Genomic DNA, 20611 nt, shown 5'->3' with positions numbered 1-20611 from the left:
TTTAACTTACTGAAAAAATGTGCTAAAATGTTTTTCTGTGTGTGTTAAAAAGGTGTTATAAAGCAATGTGTACATAATTAGTCCTTGATTTTTTTTTTTTTTTTTTTTTTTTTAACAGCTCCATTTAAGAAAGTTCGTCTGGTCGGTGGGAGCGGCCCTCACGAGGGGAGAGTGGAGATACTCCACAGCGGCCAGTGGGGTACAATTTGTGATGATCGCTGGGAAGTGCGTGTTGGACAGGTCGTCTGTAGGAGTTTGGGGTACCCAGGTGTTCAAGCCGTGCACAAGGCAGCTCATTTTGGACAAGGTAATTGAAAGAAAATCTTGTGGGGTTTGTTGTTGCTGCTGCTGCTGTTTGAGACGTGGTCTCATTCTGTCGCCCAGGCTGGAGTGCAATGGCGCAATCTCGGCTCACTGCAACCTCTGCCTCCCGGGTTCAAGCGATTCTTCTCCCTCAGCCTCCCTAGAAGCTGGGACTACAGCCGTGCGCCCCCACGCCCGGCTTATTTTTTGTATTCTTAGTAGGGACGGGGTTTCACCACATTAGCCAGGATGGTCTTGATCTCCTGACCTCGTCATCTGCATGCCTCGGCCACCTACAGTGCAGGATTACAGGTGTGAGCCACCGATGATTGGTCAGAAAGTTTTGTTTTAAAAAAAAAAAAATGAAATGCAGGCATTCTCTAATGACACAGAACAAAGTAGTTACAGGAACATAGTCTAGGCTGGGTACAGTGACTCACACTTATAGTCCCAGCACTTTGGGAGGCTGAAGCGGGAAGATCACTAGAATAAATGAGTTCAAGACCAGCGTGGACAGCATAGTAAGATCCTATCGCTACCAATTAAAAAAAAAAGAAAAAAAAGTCAGGCATGATAGCATGCACCCACATTCCTAGCTACTACAGAGGCTGACGTGGGAGGGTCGCTTGGGCTCAGGAGTCCCAGGTTACATGAGCTATGGTCATGCTGCTGCGCTCCAGCCTCGGTGACAGAGCAAGGCCTGTCTCTGAAAAACAAATTTTTACAGAAAACTAGAAAAAGGTAAGATGAACTTCTCAAATGCCTGGAAGATATTACCAAGTGCTAATATACTATGATTTATTGAGTAATGACTATGTGCCAGGCATTGTGTTAAATACCTGCATAGTATTAATAATAGGTCACAATTACATCCTTTACTATTTTACCTAAAATGGTTTTGATATTAGGCCGGGCATGGTGGCTCATACCTGTAATCCCAGCACTTTGGGATGCTGAGGTGGGTGGATCTCTTGAGGTCAGGAATTTGAGACCAGCCTGACCAACATGGTGAAACTCCATCTCTACTAAAAATACAAAAATCAGCCAGGCATGGTGGTGCACGCCTGTAATCCCAGCTACTCAAGAGGCTGAGGCAGGAGAATCACTTGAACCCAGGAGGTGGAGGTTGCAGTGAGCCAAGCTGTACTCCACCATGGGTGACAGAGTGATATTCTGTCTCAAAAAATATATATATTATTATTATCATATTAGGTTTAAGAGATGGATGTAAGCAGAAGTCTCAGGTTCTAGAGTCTTCAGATCCCAGAAGGATGATTTAATTTTATGAAGAGAGGAGATGTCAGAAAACTGAGTGGTAATGTGCAGAACTTCTGTAGCCAGGTTCAGCCCCTGGCCCCTGTTTTTAACTTGCACCCTAAAGGTTTACATAGAAGAAACAAAGGAAATAAACAGCTTCAAATAGATCTCTGGAGTTTCCAAATTTTCCATCCCTGTCCCATATTTAGAACATTTTTCCCAAGTTGAAAAGTGTGGGTTTGAAATCATTCTTGCACCTATAAAATTTATCTCCAAAAGTGAAACAGTAAGATATTTTCAAGGTCAGCAGCTAGATATTCGCTTTTGTTTTGTCTTTCTATTTTGTTGTTTTAGAGAAGAGGAAAAATTAAAAAAAAAAAAAATCCTCAACTCTTCATCCCTAGAGAATTGAATGATGCCCTCAGTTATTCAACAAGACTGAGCTTCCAATCTGAGTTTCCACATTGTTTTTTTGTTTTGTTTTTTGTTTTTTTGGTTTTGGAGACAGGTCTCCCTCTATCACCCAGGCTGGAGTGCAGGGCGCAGTCTCGGCTCACTGCAACCTCGGCCTCCTGGGTTCAAGTGATTCTCCCTCCTCAGGCCCCTGAGAAACTGTGACTGCCGGCATGCACCACCATGCCTGGCTAGTTTTTATATTTTTGGTAGCTACGGGGTTTCATCATGTTGCCCAGGCTGGTGTCAAACTCCTTGGCTCAAGCTGTCTACCCACCTTGGCTTCCCAAAGTGCTGGGATGACAGGTGTGAGCCACCACACCCAGCCCATGTTTCCAAATTGTTTTGTGGAAACAGAATCCACTTCTATGATAACTAACATCCACGGAATGAAAGACCATTTATTTTAAATACACAATCACATAAAACATTTCCAGTGACTATTACTATCTATGAAGGGGACACCCAGAGTTCTAATAGAGGACATAACGATTATTATCCATGTTCTTAGTCACCTGGTAAATGACTGAAGATTCTTCAGCTTTAGAAATAAAAGCATGTGGATGTTTTGGATTCTCAAGATGTGCTTTTGTTGACAAATGAAGTATAAAAATTGCCAGTTATTTAGATAATATAATAAATGCAGACAAGCTCAGTATAAAAAAGAAAAGTACCCTAAAATACCACTAGTCTGGATGAATTATTTTGATGCTTACATTACGCAGGATTTGACAACTCTGCCTTTAGCATTGTTTCTTTAAGATAGTGGTTCCCAACCATTTTGGCACCAGGGACCAGATTTATGGAAGACAATTTTTCTCTGGACCAGGGATGGGAGAAGGTTTGGGGATGATTCAAGCACATGACATTAATTGTGCACATTATTTCTGTGATTATTATACTGTAATATATAATGAAATGATTATGGCAAGTCATTATGATGTAGATTATACCACTCACTATGGAATCAGTGGGAGCTCTGAGCTTGCTTTCCTGCAACTAGACGGTCCCATCTGGGGCTTATGGGAGACAGTGACACCCGAAGTGTGTTGCTTATGTCCAGTCTACTCCATAATCTCATTTTTGTTGCTGTCACTGCAGAAAACCCTGCTTCACTAAGATAGGATGTTGGAAATGGAAGGAGCCTTTTCAGTGCTTTTGTGGCAGTTTCAGGATATTCTGCTTTGAAACTTTAATCCAGAAGGTATGGAGATTTGAAGTTGTCTCAAACATACTTTTAAAGGCACCAAATGCAGCTGTACAATTGAAGTATATTGACTCACTTTCCACTCTAAAGCCTGCCCTCAGATGAAGCTTGTCACTTGCCACTCACTGACAGGGTTTTGATATGAGTCTGCAAGCAATTGATTTATTATTGTCTCTGTGCCGTCACACCTCTCTGCTAATGTTAATCTTTATTGGCAGCCACTCCCCAGGTCTAGCATCACGGCTGCAGCCCCACCTCAGATCATCAGACATTAGACTCTCATAAGGAGAATGCATCCTACATCCCTCACATGTGTAACTGACAATACGATTTGTGTTCACAAAACACTTCCCAACTAGGCTTAAAAGTGATAGAAATTTATGTCGCTCAGCCATGACTAGATATAATGAAAATACACATTCAGACACTTTTAACTATTAATGATATTTGCTACCCCATTTATCTATTCAGCAGCTGATCTCAAATCTCATCATTTATAATATATCTGGGTGATGTATGAAACTGATTATCTTTTATTTTTCATAGAAATGCTGCTAAGGTTAAAGATACCCAAATACCCCAAATAAATATCAGTATCTTTCATTTTTTATAAAGAGGTTAAAAGGAGGCCAGGCGCAGTGGCTCACCCCTGTAATCCCCGCACGTTGGGAGGCTGAGGTGGGTGGATCACAAGGTTAAGAGATCAAGACCATCCTGGCTAACATGGTGAAACCCCATCTCTACTAAGAATACAAGAATTAGCTGGGCGTGGTGGTGTACACCTGTAATCCCAGCTACTCAGGAGGCTGAGGCAGGAGAATCATTTGAACCCAGGAGGCGGAGGTTGCAGTGAGCCAAGATCACGCCATTGCTCTACAGCCTGAGCGACAGAGGGAAGCTCTGTCTCAAAAAAAAAAAAAAAAGATATATATATATCTTTTATGTATATATAAAATCAATATCATATACGATATATATATAAAATCAATATCAATCCATACAACCCTCAAATTATAAAGGAAATCATAGATGTATATATGGCTAGGTTTACAGGTGGAAAGATGAGAGAGAGAGAAAGAGAGAGAGGAAGAGGATTAGAGACTAAAAACCTATCTAAGAAACACACATACTTTTTGTACAGCTTTCCACTGACTAGAAATAATAGTTCAGAGGCACAAAGAAAATAATAACAATGACAGCCCCAACAATGAAAATCCTTGAGTAACAGTTATTATCTAAAGAAATAAAAACAAATTTGTTTTTTATCTCATTGGTTTACACAAGGATAAAATTTTATGAATTTTATACTATCTCTGCATTAATTTTTTAATGCAGAAAACAATTTGGAATGAGATGGAAAAGATGTAGTAAATAAATTTTTCCCCTGGGCTCAATAGTCTTGAATATATTAATGTAAAAATAAAACAACAAATCTTTGGAAATTACTTCTATAATTCTCTCTAGACATCTGTGTAACCAATAAATACCACTATGCTTTAAGTATCATGATGTTCTGTTGCCTGGATCTATTCTTTGTAATTTTGAGAAAGTCATACACCCTTTCTGAGTCTCAGTTTATGTACCTATGACATTTATGAAATGGAGATAATTACCATTATTTAACAAGGTTATTATAAAAAGTAAATTTAGAAATGTATGTGAAAAGACCTAGCATATTACCTTATACGCAAGCGCTTAAAAAAATTTCACTGTGTCTGAAACTTTTCCACATAGCAAAAGACAGAGATACCAAATTCCACAACACATTTGTCATATCCATGTGTCCTCAGAGGAAAAATAACCGGAATAAGAATCAGAGGCTCTAGATACGGTATTTGCTCTGGCATGATTGCATATGTGATCTCAGTTGCTTCATCTACGTAGAAGATAAGCCCTCCCAGGAAGTCAGTCCACAAGAGTATGGAATTTGGTCTTGTTCACTCATGTAGGCACTGAAAGCAGATTTGCTAAATAAGTAAGTCTAACAATGAAGGAGGTTGCAGTAAGTCATTGATTAAAGGCAGTGGCTCAGGGTAGACACGGGGTGAGAATGCTATGTGACTTTGAGCACACACAGTTCCTTATCCTCGCTGATTTTCAGTTTCCTAAACAGTAAAATGACACAATAATGGCATTCAGTTTTTGAAATTTATTTGAGGATTCCATGGAATAATACATCAAATGTGTAAGTGTTTCCTGCCACGTAAAATTCTTTAAAGAGTGGACTTAAATTTTCATTATTATGACCACAACCTTGGTATTCTAACATTCATGAATTCCCTTACTGTAGTTTCTAAAAACATGTGCTTACATGTCAGCACATTAATCAACTAAATAATGTCTTTCCTTTGTTGTTCATGTTGGGATGACCTTGCTGGTGTTGTAGACATTTGGAGAATTCCCACTCTCAATTTCCTTTTCCTGGATTGTACAAATTCTGCACTGCTGAAATCTAAATTCACTGACTAGACCTACAAAATATAATGCGAAAGCATCACAGTAGCCCAGGTTCAGAATTCATGGAGCCATTCTCACACTCTCCAAATTATGACCGAGCCATGGCTTTCACCAAAAGTTTAATTTCTGTTTGTTTATACAATTTATAAATGACAATAAATATAATAGATACAATTTACAAATGTCTCAGTACTTTGGCTTCCTCCTGTATTAACATGGGAATAGTCTTACTATTTGTGCAATTGTTTGTATTTGCGTGTATTTTTAAGTAGCCCTTGGAGGCTTTCAAAAAGTTTTTATAGGCTTTATATACTTAAAAGGAAACACAGATATACAAACACATATACATATACAAACATGCTCACACATACAATCACAAACACAAAAGGGAACATGGCATGCCTAGTAAGATTAATTTGGAAACTAAAAAGTATCCCTGGCAAGGTTTCTGATTTTGAGATCATATTCCTTTACTCTTTTCCTTCTTCTGCCTTAAAATTTCAAGTCAAAAAGGCTCAATACTGTTATAAACACCTCACAAAATACTTGGGCTCTCCAACTTACTATTACCACTCTCATAATTGATCAGCTCATGAAAACCTTTGCTCTATCATTTTCTTGCTGTTTGTTTGTGCTTGCAATTAGTAACATTCTTAATCCATGGTTTCCTTACAGGATGGTTTGTAGGCCCTTGGCTGATTAGATTAGTTCTACTTTAATTAAAAATAGATAATGTAGTTGATAAACCAGGCAGACATAAATTGAAATACATGGGAAGATAAGAAAAGGAGGAAGATGCTGTGATTAAGTTTTCCTTTTTCCAGTTTATCTTACATGCAGATATATCCCCAAGACCCTTTGACATACATATACACTTGGATCATCAGGTTATTACATACACCCATGATTATTAAGGCTGAAACTTTCTTCTTTATTTTTAGGTTAATAATAAAACTAATTTGTCAAATCCTTTAAAAAAATCTTAATCTCTACTTTCATAGAACTGTGTAGGTACCTTTGTTATAGCTCTTGTTACTTTGCATTTTAGTAGTTTACATGTTAACAGTATAAAGTGTTCTGAAGCAGGAGATTCATGTTTGATTCCTACTAGAGAGCACAGAACTTGCATATAGAAAATAATAAACATTTTTTTTGTTTAATTAGTGAAGGAATTAATGGCTTTGCCCCACACGAACAGAAACACTAAACTCTAAATTTACTAATGCAGTTGCACCTCATTATTGCAGGTACTGGTCCAATATGGCTGAATGAAGTGTATTGTTTTGGGAGAGAATCATCTATTGAAGAATGTAAAATTCGACAATGGGGGACAAGAGCCTGTTCACATTCTGAAGATGCTGGAGTCACTTGCACTTTATAATACATCATATTTTCATTCACAACTATGAAATCGCTGCTCAAAAATGATTACCTTCTTCCTGTAAAATCCATTTAATGAATATTTAAGAGATTAAGAATATTGTCCAAATAATATTTTTAAATTACAGGATTAACATATTGAAAACCTTCATACTTACCATTTACATCTATATTTAAACCATTTTAACTTCAATAGGTTTTTAAATGGAATTTTCTAATATAATGACTTATATGTTGAATTGAACATATTGAAGTTTATAGCTTCCAGATTACAAACGCCAAGTGTAATAGAAATGCATAACAATAATTGACTCCAATTCATAATACGTTCATCAGGAGATTACAATTTTTTGCTCTTCTTGTCTTTGTAATCTATGTAGTTGATTTTAATTACTTTCTGAATAATAGAAGGATTCAGAAGATATCTTTTGTGCCTAGACTGCAAAATCTCCAATCCACACATATTATTTTAAAAGAAGGATGTTATCCAACTATTAAGATATCTCAGTGTGCAATAACTTGTGTATTAGATATCAATGTTAATGATATGTCTTGGCCACGATGGACTAGGGAGCTTATTTTTCTTGTCATGCATTGACAACTGTTTAATTGAATCATGAAGTAAATTGAAAGCAGAACATATGAGAAAACTGACCATCATAATATTTGTCCAGATAATTGGTGAATCAAAAATGCCACTTGTTAACAGGAAGCTTAGTTTGTTATGTGTTTTAAATTAAATAATTAGCTTGTTACAATTCTAGGACAAGGTGTTTAAAATGTAAAGCTCATTACTCGATTTTAACAAACAGAATGCAAACATCTTGAGTGCAGAAGAAAGAGAAATTTCAGTTTTTTGGAGTCTTTTATGAAGTCAGTCAACATTTACAACCGGGGGTGGAGAGGGCCTCTTTAGTCCTAAAGGGACAATAACTCAGAGCATGCCCCCAAAAGTAGCTTAGCAACTTTTTGTTGGTAGTCAACCCATTCCCAGGGCCACAGTGTAAAGTGTGAAAAGCTACCCTGAAAACAGTAATTCTACCCTGAAAGTGACTGTCTGCAGAAAGACCAATAGTTGATATTAAAGCCCAAAAGAATTCAACCTCAGCCCTGAAAATAACAGAATTCTTCAAGTTTCCTATGACCAATTCACAAAAAAATGTAATTGTAAACTAGTATTATTATGGAATTCCTCTACCGTTCTTTCTTTAATAGTGGCAAATGAAAGCATAATCTTAAACACTCTTTCATATTCTGAAGTCTCACCACACATAGTAACCAAGTGGTAGATTCACAACCCTCCAACTTAAAAAGGCAAAAACCTTACCGTGGAATTGGAATTATTGTAAACAGCCTACTGAAAATGCACTTTTATCATGTAACATTCTTCTACTTATTTAACATTGCTGATTTTCTCTGGCAGCATAATTTTGTGGTTAAGAGAATGAATTCTGAATGCACACTTTCTGTCTCAAACCCTGGCTGTACTTTCAGCTAGTTATTAATTCTTTGTGTTCAATTCCACTATCTAGGTATTTTCTTCAAAAGGTAAATACAATAGTTTTCGAAAGAACGATTTGCATTATTAGCCTGCTTGGGATGTCTGAGATCAGTGCCTATGGGTTGTTAATACTTTATTGCTGTCTGGTATATGTGTACTGATTTACCACTTATGCATAGTTATATCTTTAATCTAAAAATCCTTTCTGTATTTGAGAGAATCTACGAAGTTCAGTCCAGTCTAGAAAAGAACCTAATAGCACCAATACAAATTGAGGACTTAATTAACTTTGGAATGTTGAATTGCGTTCACTCCATTAAAAAAACAGAAATTTGCTATTTGGTTTTTTTGAAAAAATAGCTCAGCTGACCAGAATGAATGTATTCTACTTGTTGAGCCATCTAGCGTCACATTAAATGCAAAATGTGGCCGGGCACAGTGGCTCAAGCCTGTAATCCCAGCACTTTGGGAGGCCTAGGTGGGCGGATCATGAAGTCAGGAGATCGAGACCATCCTGGCTAACCCGGTGAAACCCCGTCTCTACTAAAAAATACAAAAACTAGCCGGGCGCAGTGGCGGGCGCCTGTAGTCCCAGCTACTGGGGAGGCTGAGGCAGGAGAATGGTATAAACCCGGGAGGCGGAGCTTGCAGTGAGCTGAGATCCAGCCACTGCACTCCAAACTGGGTGACAAAGCGAGACGCCGTCTCAAAAAAAAAAAAAATAAAATAAAATAAATGCAAAATGTATATTTAAATAAAAGAAGAAGAAAAAAGAAAGAGCAAAGGGATGTAGAAAATGAAGAATAACCATTGATATCTAAGGGCCAAACATATTCCACCTAAATTATCTAAATAGCTTTGAATCAAACTTTCCATTTTTTTCAAAATGTATAGACTATCGTAGTTTGTACTCAAGTAACGTTTTACATTAAAGCATGTGCCTATTACAAATCATATACAGTTGACCCTTGAACCACACAGAGGTTGGAAGCACTGACCCCCTACACAGTGAAAAATTCACATATAACTTTTGACTCCCCCAAAAGTTAGCCACTAAGAGCCCACTGGTGACCAGAATCCTTACCAATAACATAAATAGTCAATTAACACATTTTGTATTACTAATAATGTAGTCAGTTAATGCATTTTATATGCATGATGTACTGTGTTATTACAATAAAATAGAGAAAAGAAAATATTAAGAAAATCATGAGGAAGAGAAATGTATTTACTATTAATCAAGTGGAAGTGAACCATCGTAAATGTCTTCATCCTTTATTGTTGTTTTCATATTGAATAGGCTGAGAAGGAGAAAGACAGGATTTGGATTTGCTTTCTCAGGGGTCGTAGAGGTGGAGGACCCATATATAAGTGGAACAGTGCACAGTTCAAACTCAAATTGTTTAAGGGTCAACTGTAATAATATTTGATATTACGGGTAAAATGAAATATTTCTACCCTCAGTAATTTGTTTGATCAGGATGCCCAAAGCAATCACAGTCAAGACATATAAATTTACCATCCTTGGGTTACAGTGATAAGCATTATTTACTCTCCAGAGTTGGAGAAGCTCAAGGCTGGTGAAGCTCAAGATCCCATGTTAACTAAATAAAAACAAGATTCTGGCAGAGAGGAGGAAAAAGTCAATGTTTATCAGGTAGACAATTAATAATGTTCCCTCAGAAAAGCAAAATTAGGAGACAATTATGTTGAGTTTTTTTTAATTCTTTGAGACAGTATACAGGAATTTTAGGAACATCTCTTTGGCCCTAGATGTGGTTTTGGCTTTCAATCACACATATAATGATAATATAGCCTGATTTGTTTTTCAACTATGCATTTTCTTTGCACTTTTTCTTTATTGAATGTTAGGTAATAGATTTTTAAATGTTGTTTTCTTTAACCACACCAATCTTCTGGTCACATAACATAGTGAAATATGTATTCCTTTCTGATATTTATCAGCTATTTTCCTTTGCAGAATAATTTATATTTAAAACTCTTAGAATTTATATTTTTAAAATGTCAATATCTTAACAAAAACTTATTTTATGTAGATGTTATTATTGAGTACATTTATTTAAACAAACAGAAACAAAGAGCAATATTAACAAAATAGTGAAGTTGGCAGGTACATGAACTCATTGCTTTAGAGAAATATCAAAAAATAAATAGAAATTATTAGAATCAACTTTGTCAGGACTCTGAAAAAAGTCGAAATTTTACAGCAACTAAGCAAATGTTGAGTCAAGAAAAAGGCAACTTTGAAACAACAATGAAGTTTGTGACGGGTTTACCTGCCTTCCACCTACCTCCTCCTAGATGCAGCAATGTTTTTTTGTCTTGAGGCAGTGGTAGGCAGTCTACATTCGTAGCTTGGGCCCTTGGTCCCTAGTTCCACAGTAAGCAGAGATGACTTTCTTCACAAATGGTTATGTTTGTCTGTTTTAATCTGTCTAAGACATTCCTTGAAGGACTGATGCAAAGCATTCATCTCTGTTTCACTTAATTTTGAATTCAGGTTGGTAAAGCAGTGACTGTTGTTCAAAAACACTGTAAGCTGAAGTCACAACCCTCAAATGCGTGGGTCACATTATAGTTGAAACATGAAATAGAGAGCGTAAGGCCTGGTAGCAAAAACTGAAGAGAGTTCCTTTGGGAAATTAGGGTGTTTTAAAAAAATGAATGTAGGGAAATTTAGAAAGCCCCCTGCATGCCCAGGGCAAAACAAATGCCTTGAAAAGAGCCTAAGGTTTCACCTTGGGCTGATCTCTAGGCTTAGTGCAAATCTGGCTAAATGTTGAAGGCGTGCCTAGGTTCAGAAACAATCTGCAATACTGAGGGAGATGGATTGTTGTTGGTTGTGTTTGTTGGTTGCAGATTTTGTATTTTGTCTTTTATTTTTGTTTTTAGTGCTTGGCATTCAAAAATGCTAGCTTAACACAAAGTAAGGAACACAGAGTCCAGTGATCCTCAACAATAAAGAACACAGTCTTGGTAAAAATCATTTAGGATAGTCACAAAACAAAAATAAGCAAAAGAAATTAAAAGAATGGTCACTGAGGAAGTACAGATGTTGTACCTACTTGACAAAGACATTAAAACAATTGTCTTAAATATGCTTTAAAAAGTAATGGACAATTAAATGAAATAAGAAACACAATGTTTTAGCCATATTAGAATATCAATAAAGAGACATAAATTACAAAAAATAGAGCCAAACAGAAACGGCACCTGAAAGTACAATTACTAAAATGAAAACGTTATTAGAGGGCTTTAACAGCAGATTTCAACAAGCAAGAGAATCAGTTCATCTGAAAACAGGACAATTTAAATTGAGTCTGAGAAGCAGATAGAAAAAAATAATGAAGAAAAGTAAAAAGAGCTTAAGGGACATGTGGGACACCATCAAGTGGGCCAAAATATGCACTATGAGAGTCCCAGAGAGAAAGCAGAAGAAAGAATATGTAAATAAATACTAAATAAAACTTCCCAAATTTGATGGTGGACATAAATCTACAAGTCCAAGAATCTCAAAAATGTCCAACACCAAGAGACCCACATAAAGACAAACTGGTCAAACTGCCGAAAGAAAAACACAAAGAGAATCTTGAAAGTAGCAAGGGAGAAACAACTTATCATATACAATGGACCTTCAAAAAGATTGACAGCTGATTTCTCATCAACAGAAACTATAAGGCCAGAAGACATTTGGATGACATATTTAAAGTACTGAGAGAAAAAGAAGAAACAAACCCCCCAAATCTGTTAGCCAAGAATACCATGTCTGGTGAAACTGTCCTTCAAAAATGAGAGAGAAATTAAGACTTTCCCAGATAAACAAAAGCTGAGGAAGTTTATTGCCACTATGTCCTGCCCTCTGAGATATGCTAAAGGGACTCCTTCAGGTTGAAATGGAAGAACACTAGACATTAAGTTAAAGTCATATGAAGAAATAAAGATCCTCAGTAATGGTAAGTACCTGAGAAAATATAAAAGCTAGTATTGTTGTATTTTATGTTTATAATGTCATTTTATAATTTCCTGCATGATTTAAAAGATGGAAGTGTTAAAAATAACTATATGTTTATGGTATTATACACATATAAACATGTAATTTGGGACAACAACATGAAGTGTGAGAAATATGGAGTACTTAGAAGCAGAGATTTTAAATGTTATTGAAGTCATGTTGGCATCAATTTAAGATAGATGTTATAAATTTAGGATGTTAATCACCATGGTAGTCACTAACAAAACATCTAAAAATATATTCACAAAAGGGAATAAGAGGAAAATCAAAATGGTTTACTACAAAAAAGTCAACCAAATACAAAAGAAGGTATTAATGGAAGAAATGAGAACCATAAAGGTATGAAGCATATAGAAAAATGTCAAAATGTCAAAATTAGTTCTCAGAATTACATTAAAGTCAAATGGATTAGGTTCTCTAAGGCAGCAATTGGCAGAATGAATTTTTTTTAAAAATGATAAATATATGTTGTCTGCATGAGACTCACTTTAGATTCAAAGACACAAACACATTCAAAGTGAAGTGATGAAAAAAGGTATTTCATGCCAATAGTAACCAGAAGAGAAATGATGTTGTTCTTTTAATATCAGATAAAATATAATTTAAGTCAAAAACTGTTAAATATGAAAAGACCATTATATATCAATTAAAGGACATTATATATTGATAAAAGAGAGAAGACACAAATTCGTCAAAAAGATATAACAATTATAAACATATATGCACCAAAACTCTGAGCCCCAAAATATCTGAAGCAAACATTGAGAGAACAAAGGGAGAAATAAACAGTTCAATAGCAGTTGAAGACTTCAATACTTTCAATAATGTTTAACACTTCTAGAAAGAAGGTCAATAAGGAGATAGAGGACTTGAACCACCCTATACAACAACTAGACCTAACAAGCATATACACACACACACACACATATAACATTTTACCCAACAGCGGTAAAATGCACATTCTTCTCAAATGCACATGAAATGTTATCTGGCATGCAACCTATTTGTGATTGAATGGCCACCAAAAAAGCTCAATAAATCTTAAAAGACTGAAATTGTACAAGTATCTTTTCTAGGCACAGTAGAATAAAGCTAGAAATTATCATAAGTATTGCATTATTATACAAGGAAAACTGGAAAATGTATAAATTTGTGGAAATTAACACACTCTTAACCAATGGGTCAAAAATTAACTCACATGGGAAATTAAAAATACTTGGAGGAGGTGAATGAAAATTAAAACATAATACACCAACACTTAGGGAATGCAGTATAAGCTGTACTCAAAGGAAAATCTATAGCTGTAAATACGTACATTAAAAAGAAGTATGATCTTTTGGTGTTATGATATACGTGTTGATTTTCACCCAAGTCTCCTGGTTTATAACTTCCCTAGGCCTTGTTGCAGTCTTTTGTTATAATGTTGGGTATGTTAGGCCACAGGGGGAGGTGCTGACCTTTTCCTACCTTCTTTTCACCTGCCCCAAGGCAGGACTCTAGTCTTCCCTCACCTATCTGATTGTGGGTCTTCAGGCCTTCCAACAGAAAGAGTCCTGACCTATACTTTGGGGGAAGGAATGCTGACATCATGAAGCTTTAATAAAAACCCAAAAGGGCTGAATTTGCAGAGCTTCCAAATAGCTGAACATGCAGAGGTTCCTGAAGGGTGGCATGTCCAGGGAGAGCCCATGCTCCACACCCCTTCCCCCATACTTAACTCTATGCATCTTTTTATCTGTATCCTTTGCAGTGTTATTTATACGAAACTGGTAAATGTAAGTGTTTCCCTGAGTTCTGTGAGCTACTCCAGAAAATTAAATGAATCCAATTTTAAGAAGGAGATGTGGGAACCCCAACGTGAAGCCATTTGTTCAGAAACTTGCAACTAGTGTTTGAGGGTATGGGGGCAGTCTTAGTGACTAAGCCTCCAACCTGGTAGATAGTGTCAGAACTGAATTAGAAGGCCCTCAGCTGGTGTCTGCTGCTGCTGCTTAATGCATAGGGAACCCCCCCCCGCCCCCCCACATACTTGGTCACATAATTCTTCTTCTGTATCAGTGATCGTTGTTTTGGAGTGACAGTAGAGGTGAAATGCAGTTAAAGAGAGTCTTCCCTACATAGACCTCAAATTGAAAACCTAACTTTACACACGAAGAACTAGTAAAAGAAGAGTAAGGTAAACCTAAAGCTAGTGGAAGTAAGGAAATAATAGGAATTAGAGCAGATATGATAAAAATAGAGAATAAGAATACAATAAAGAGAATCAACAAAACCAAAAGCTGGTTATTTGAAAAGATGAATAAAATTAACAGAATTTTAGTAGATTGACAAATCAAACAGGAGAGAAGACAAAATAATCAGAAATGACAGTGGGGACATTACTACTGCCCTGCAAAAATCACACGGATTTTAAAAATTTTGATGAACAAATTAGATAACATTAATTAACGGGACAAATTCCTAGAAAGATACAATTACCTAAATTAACTCAACATGAAATAGAAAATCTCAACAGACCTATAACAACTAAAGAGGTTTAATTAGTAATCAATAGCTTTCCAGCAAGGCCCACAGCCAGATGGTTTCACTGGTGAATTCTATGAAACTTTTAAAGAATTTGCACCAGTCTCAAAGTCTTTTGAAACACACAAAAAACAACTGAAGAGGAGAAACATTTCCTAAGTGAAAATATGGGGCCAAAATTACCCTGATGTCAAAACCAGATAAAGACATTGCAAGAAAAGAAAATTACAGAACAGCAACAATATCCTTTATGAATATAAATGTAAACAAATTATTAACAAAATACTAGAAAACTGAATCCAACAAAATATTAAAAAGATTATACAACATTGCCAAGAATGCAAAGGTGGTGCAACATAAGAAAATCAATATAATATACCACATTAATAAAACCAAGGCAAAAAAAGGCACATGATCATTTCAATTAATACAGGAAAAGCATTTGAGAGAATCCAACAAAATAGAAAACTAGAAATCAAAGGGAGCTTTCTTAACGTGATAATAGGCGTTTATGGAAACAAAATAACTAATATAATATTCCATTATGAAAGACTAAATTACTCCTACAAAGATCAGGAACAAGACAAGGCTTTCACCATGATAAATCAGCATTTTGTGGAAAGTTCTAGCTAGAATCATTATATAAGTAAAGGAAATAATAGGCATCCAAATAAGGAAGGAAGAAATAAAACTGTTTCTATTTTCAGATGACATTATGTAGAAAATCCCAAAGAATTCACAAGAAGGCTTATTAGAGATAATAAGTTCAGCAAAATTGCAGGGCACAAAATTATGCAAAAGTTAGTTCTGTTTCTATACACCTATATTAAATCATCAGAAAAAGAAATCAGTAAATTAATGTATATAACTATCACTATCAGATGATTAGTATACAGCATACATAAAGAATTTCTACAAATTTCTAAAAGTAGTTTTCTCAGAAGGAGAAACCTAAATATCCAAAGACAAATAATAAATTGCTTAGTCTCGTGAATAATTAGGAAAATACTAATTAAAATGAGATACTGTCCTACACTTTTATACTCATTAGATGAACAAAAATTAATAAATCTATTGATACTGCATATTTATGCAAGGAAATAAAACAAACACAAACTATGTATTTGTATGGAGCTCTTGCATATTGCTTGTGGAAATATAGACTGGCATCATGTCTTTTGAGAACAATTTTAGTATCTAGTGACATTACACAATATGCTTAACCTGTAACCCAGCAAATCTGTTTTCTGAAATCTACTATGTTTTTGAGACAGGGTCTCACTCTGTGGTCCAGACTGGAGTGCAGTGGTGCAATCATGGCTTACTGCAAACTCTTGCCTCTCAAGCTCAAGCAATCTTCCCACTTAAGCCTCCTAAATAGCTGGGACCACAGATGCACACCACCACACTGGCTAATTTTTGTATTTTTTTGTAGAGACAGGGTTTCACAATGTTACCCAAGTAGGTCTCAAACTCTTGGGCTCAAGCAGTCCACCCAACATGGCCACTCAAAGTGCTCATATTACAGGCATGAGCGACCATGCTTGGCTGAAATCTACTTTTTTTAAAAAATCCCCCTTATGTATGTAAGGCATCCTGTCAAGCATGTTTGCATTGGCACTGTCATTTTTTTAATGTAATGACATCCTAATTATCCTACAGTGGCAAATGGATAAATACAACTTGTTTCAGTTTTACTATGGAATACTATATAAAAATGCAACGAATAAATCAGATCTTCATATAAAAATTTCACAAAATATGCACTGACTACAGCAAATTCCAAAATGATACATACAGTATAATTCCTTATATCTATGTTAATATTCAAATATTTAAAACAATGTTGTTTATGGACTCAAATATGTGTTAATATCCATAATCATGTATTAAAACTTAACTGCAGCATGGTGGGAACCTTTCAAAAGACTACAAAAAATTCCCTATTTCCTGAATGGTGCTTTTTGAGGCAGTTTGAATGGTGCACTTCACCCAATAAGGAAGACTGGCGCTTCCAGAAAACAAGTAGGCAAATGGTGGGTAAGGAGAGAGCTGTCAGTGGTGCAATGCATCCTGGGAGGCATACAGCCCATGAGTCTAATCCTGCCAAAAGAAAAGGTGATGTCTGATACCCAAAGAACGTGCTCTGAAAACTTTAGTTTCTCATGTGCTCCATCTGTTAAGAACATCAGTAAGCCTGGTAGTAGGGCCTGAAAAGTAGCTTTTATTTTTTTACCAGAATAAGGTCTAGTAAGCAGTGGGAAATGTTGGAAATAAGAACTTGGAGTTGCAAAGAAAACGAACACTCAAATAAAGGATTTCTCAGCAAGGCAAATTTACTTCTATAGAAGGGTGGGCCTCGTGGAGGGAGTAATGGCAAGAGCACACAGAACAAAGGGAAGGATTTTTGTCTCTAACATAGTTAGTCCCTGCTAACTGTGTCCAGTCTCCATAGGCTGGGGTCGGACGATGCAACCTAAGCTGTTCCTGATTGACTACTTCAAATGGAACAGGGATGGGCGCTACAGAGCAGGCTCAGAACTAAGGGTACCAAATAAGGAACAGATGTGAGTTGTTACAGATTATGAATGGATGTGGGTTACAGATTGGGAATGGGTGTGGGTTACAGATTGGGAACAGATGTGGTTTAATGGATGTGGGTTACAGATTGGGAATGGGTGTGGGTTACAGATTGGGAACAGATGTGGTTTAATGGATGTGGGTTACAGATTGGGAATGGCTGGAAGGTTGTTTATCCTAACTAGGGGCAAGGAGGCAAGGAAGTTAGGCTTTGAAAACAGGACAAGTGTAACCTTTGAAGAGGAACTCATTGTTTCCAGCAACTTCTCCCTCTTGATTTTCATAATTTTTCCTCTTCAAACTTTTTAAAATCTACCTACAAGAATAAGTACATCTATAACAACTGCAAGAGGTAAGGCCTTGTGAATACCTTTGTAGTTGTTCCACTGGGGGCTGTGTTATTAGGGATGGAATAAGGACAGGCTGGTTGGTAAGCTCTTGGAAGGGCTTAAGCTCACTGCATCCCATTAGATCTCCAAGGAATGCTAAATGTTCCCCGTTGTGAGAGGCACGAGGTAAAACTGGCATCAGGAGACGGAGGCTGGATGGCCCTCAGGGGCTGACCCACAGGGTGTCAGACTTCAGGGAATAGCAGAGAGAGGGAGAGCTTGGCAGAATTCATTACCCCAGGCTATGGGGTCTCAGAAGAGAGTTACCATACAGCTTATGTCCTTTCAGCTGGAAGAGATAAAGGAGGTATCTTAGTTTTAGTCTGGTAGGACTTTCCCCAGGAACAATGGCCCATGACTCTGGAGGTGGCGATGCCTTCTTGATTCGAGTATGATGACTTCATCCTCTTTCTGCTGTTCAGACTGCGGTCTCGGTGATTAGAAACACTAGGTAAGGTCCTTCCTAAGCCGGTTCAAGTTTTCTTTCTTTCCAACTTTTGATGAGGATGTAATCCCCAGGCTGATGCTGGTATGCTAGGAACTCCAAGGGTGGTGCCTGTGCTAAAAGACCTTTAGTTCTGAGGGAAGGGAAAGTGGAAGATCTGATCTTTTGTTTCAGACATAGGAATGTGAGCAGTGGAGTGTCAACAGGGCAACCCATTTGCATCTCACAAGGAGATAAAACAACATCTTTCCGAGGGGCAGTTTGGATTCTTAACAAGGCAATGAATGGGAAGGCATTTAGCCCATGGCAACAGAGTCTCTAAGACTAATTTGGTTAAGTGACTCTTCAAAATTTGGTTCATTTTCTCCAGCCTTCCTGATGAAGGTGGGTGCCAAGAGTATGATATTCCCATGTTATGTCTAGTGCTTGGGTTAATTTCTTAACGACATGTGCAGTGAAATGAGTCCCATTATCTGCCATACCTGGGTATAATGTTTTCAATCAATGCTTTAACTACATCATTAGCAGTTGCACTTGAAAAGGGAATCGCTTCCACCTAGTGAGTGAGGCGATCTACTATCACTAATAAGTAATCAGTATAAATAGTCCCTTCCTGGTTTTACAAATGATTCAAAGCCCAATTTAATGTAAACAATTCACAAGTTTGGGCAGACCAATTATTAGGCAATCTTCCTGACTATTCCTGCAAGGGCTTCTGTTATGCCCAGACCGTTTATTCCCCGAAGAAGACCACCAGAGTCCAGAGTCAAAGCCAAGCAGCAAGGATCTTTATTACAGGTTCGAACCTGGAGCTCTCACTCACTCGTGAAACGAGCGGGGCAGGAGAGCTCCCCAGCTGGGCTCAGGACAGTGTTATATAGTCTGGGGTAAACAGGCACAGAGTCATTATACAAACTGGATGTATGATTGGCTGATATTTGAACAAGGCGATTCAGCTGATTATGATTGGTTCCCGCCATTTCTGATATTTCTGTTAATTTTGAAACTCTGATGACGTTTATCAGGGGCTTGCAGGACAGGGCAGGGCTTGTTTTCGCAAACCCGAGGCGGGAAAGCAGTCTCACACAAAGGCAGTTAATCATATTGCGACAGGTTTCACAACAGGTTTTGCAAGTAATACTTAAACGCATCCTGTGATCCTGCCATGCCACAGAAAAACAGGAACTTACAACATCTTTACAATATGTTTGTGAGAGCAGGACAAAGGTTTAGCAACAGGGTGGAGTGGGCTTGCATTCCTTTGCCTTTTCACTTCCCCATCAACTACTGAATACCCATTGTGTCTTTTTCCTTCAGTTACCCAGGAAGAGCCATCTATAAATAAGTGCTACCCTATTTTGAAAGGGATGTCTCTTAAATCGGGCCTGACTTTTGTGTGATAATCAATGAAATATAAACACTAATGCTTAAGTCCTTTTAGATTTGGATTGCCTGTTAGGAAACCTGCTGGGTTAAGTGAATTATCAGTGGTTAGTGTTAAATCATCTCTTCCTAATATGGTAGCTTCATACTTTAAAATCCTTGAGTCAGTGAGCCATCTTCCTGCTTTCTGGTTTGAAATAGTTCTAACTTGATGGAGTGTGCTGCCTTACATATTTTAGGTTTGGGCTAGAGGTTTCTTTGTACATAGTGAACTGTAACTTAATCAGTTGTGTACACAGAGTGTAACTTACTCTTGTACCAGTCATGAGTTGTGGCCAGCTGTTCAAACTGTGTTCCAATAAGGCAAACACTGTAACCAATTTGACTGCTTCAGTACCTCAGTTCCATTTTCTGTATGTTACTTTCCTTTTTCTGTCCATAAATCCTCTGCAGCCATGAGGTAGCATAGTCTCTCCGAACCTATTCCATTTCATTGGGCTGCCTATTCGTGAATTATTCTTTGCTCAATTCAACACTGTTAAATCTAATTTTTCTAAAGTTTTTCTTTTAACAAGATGTACAGGAAGTTTTAATTGCATTTATAATATTTTAACTCTCAAGATAGATGGTGGCCTCATAGGTGTTCATTCTATTATTATTCAAACTTTTGTGTAATTTTAATTATTGCATTACAATGTTT

The 20611-nt window shown here is 37.0% G+C and overlaps 1 protein-coding gene across 3 annotated transcripts in view; it reads left to right on the top strand.

Annotated features, from left to right (window-relative positions):
• The window catches only part of MSR1 (macrophage scavenger receptor 1), a 79611-nt gene extending 70981 nt beyond the window's left edge, over window positions 1–8630 (top strand). For 2 of the 3 annotated variants that reach the window (XM_023219167.2, XM_023219168.2), the window contains 2 exons: window positions 119–307; window positions 6925–8630. In XM_023219167.2, coding sequence (XP_023074935.2) covers window positions 119–307; window positions 6925–7058 — 323 coding nt within the window. In that variant the 3' untranslated portion in view covers window positions 7059–8630. Of the gene's footprint in view, window positions 1–118; window positions 308–3114; window positions 3218–6924 lie in introns of all 3 variants that reach the window. The other variant, XR_002733125.2, reaches the window with a different exon arrangement.
• Window positions 8631–20611: the final 11981 nt, after the last annotated feature.

Source organism: Piliocolobus tephrosceles, chromosome 7 (genome assembly GCF_002776525.5).
Source record: "Piliocolobus tephrosceles isolate RC106 chromosome 7, ASM277652v3, whole genome shotgun sequence".
Classification (NCBI taxonomy): Eukaryota; Metazoa; Chordata; class Mammalia; order Primates; family Cercopithecidae; genus Piliocolobus; species Piliocolobus tephrosceles.
The sequence above is the reverse complement of the archived record's forward strand: the minus strand, read 5'-3'. Positions and strand labels throughout refer to the sequence as shown.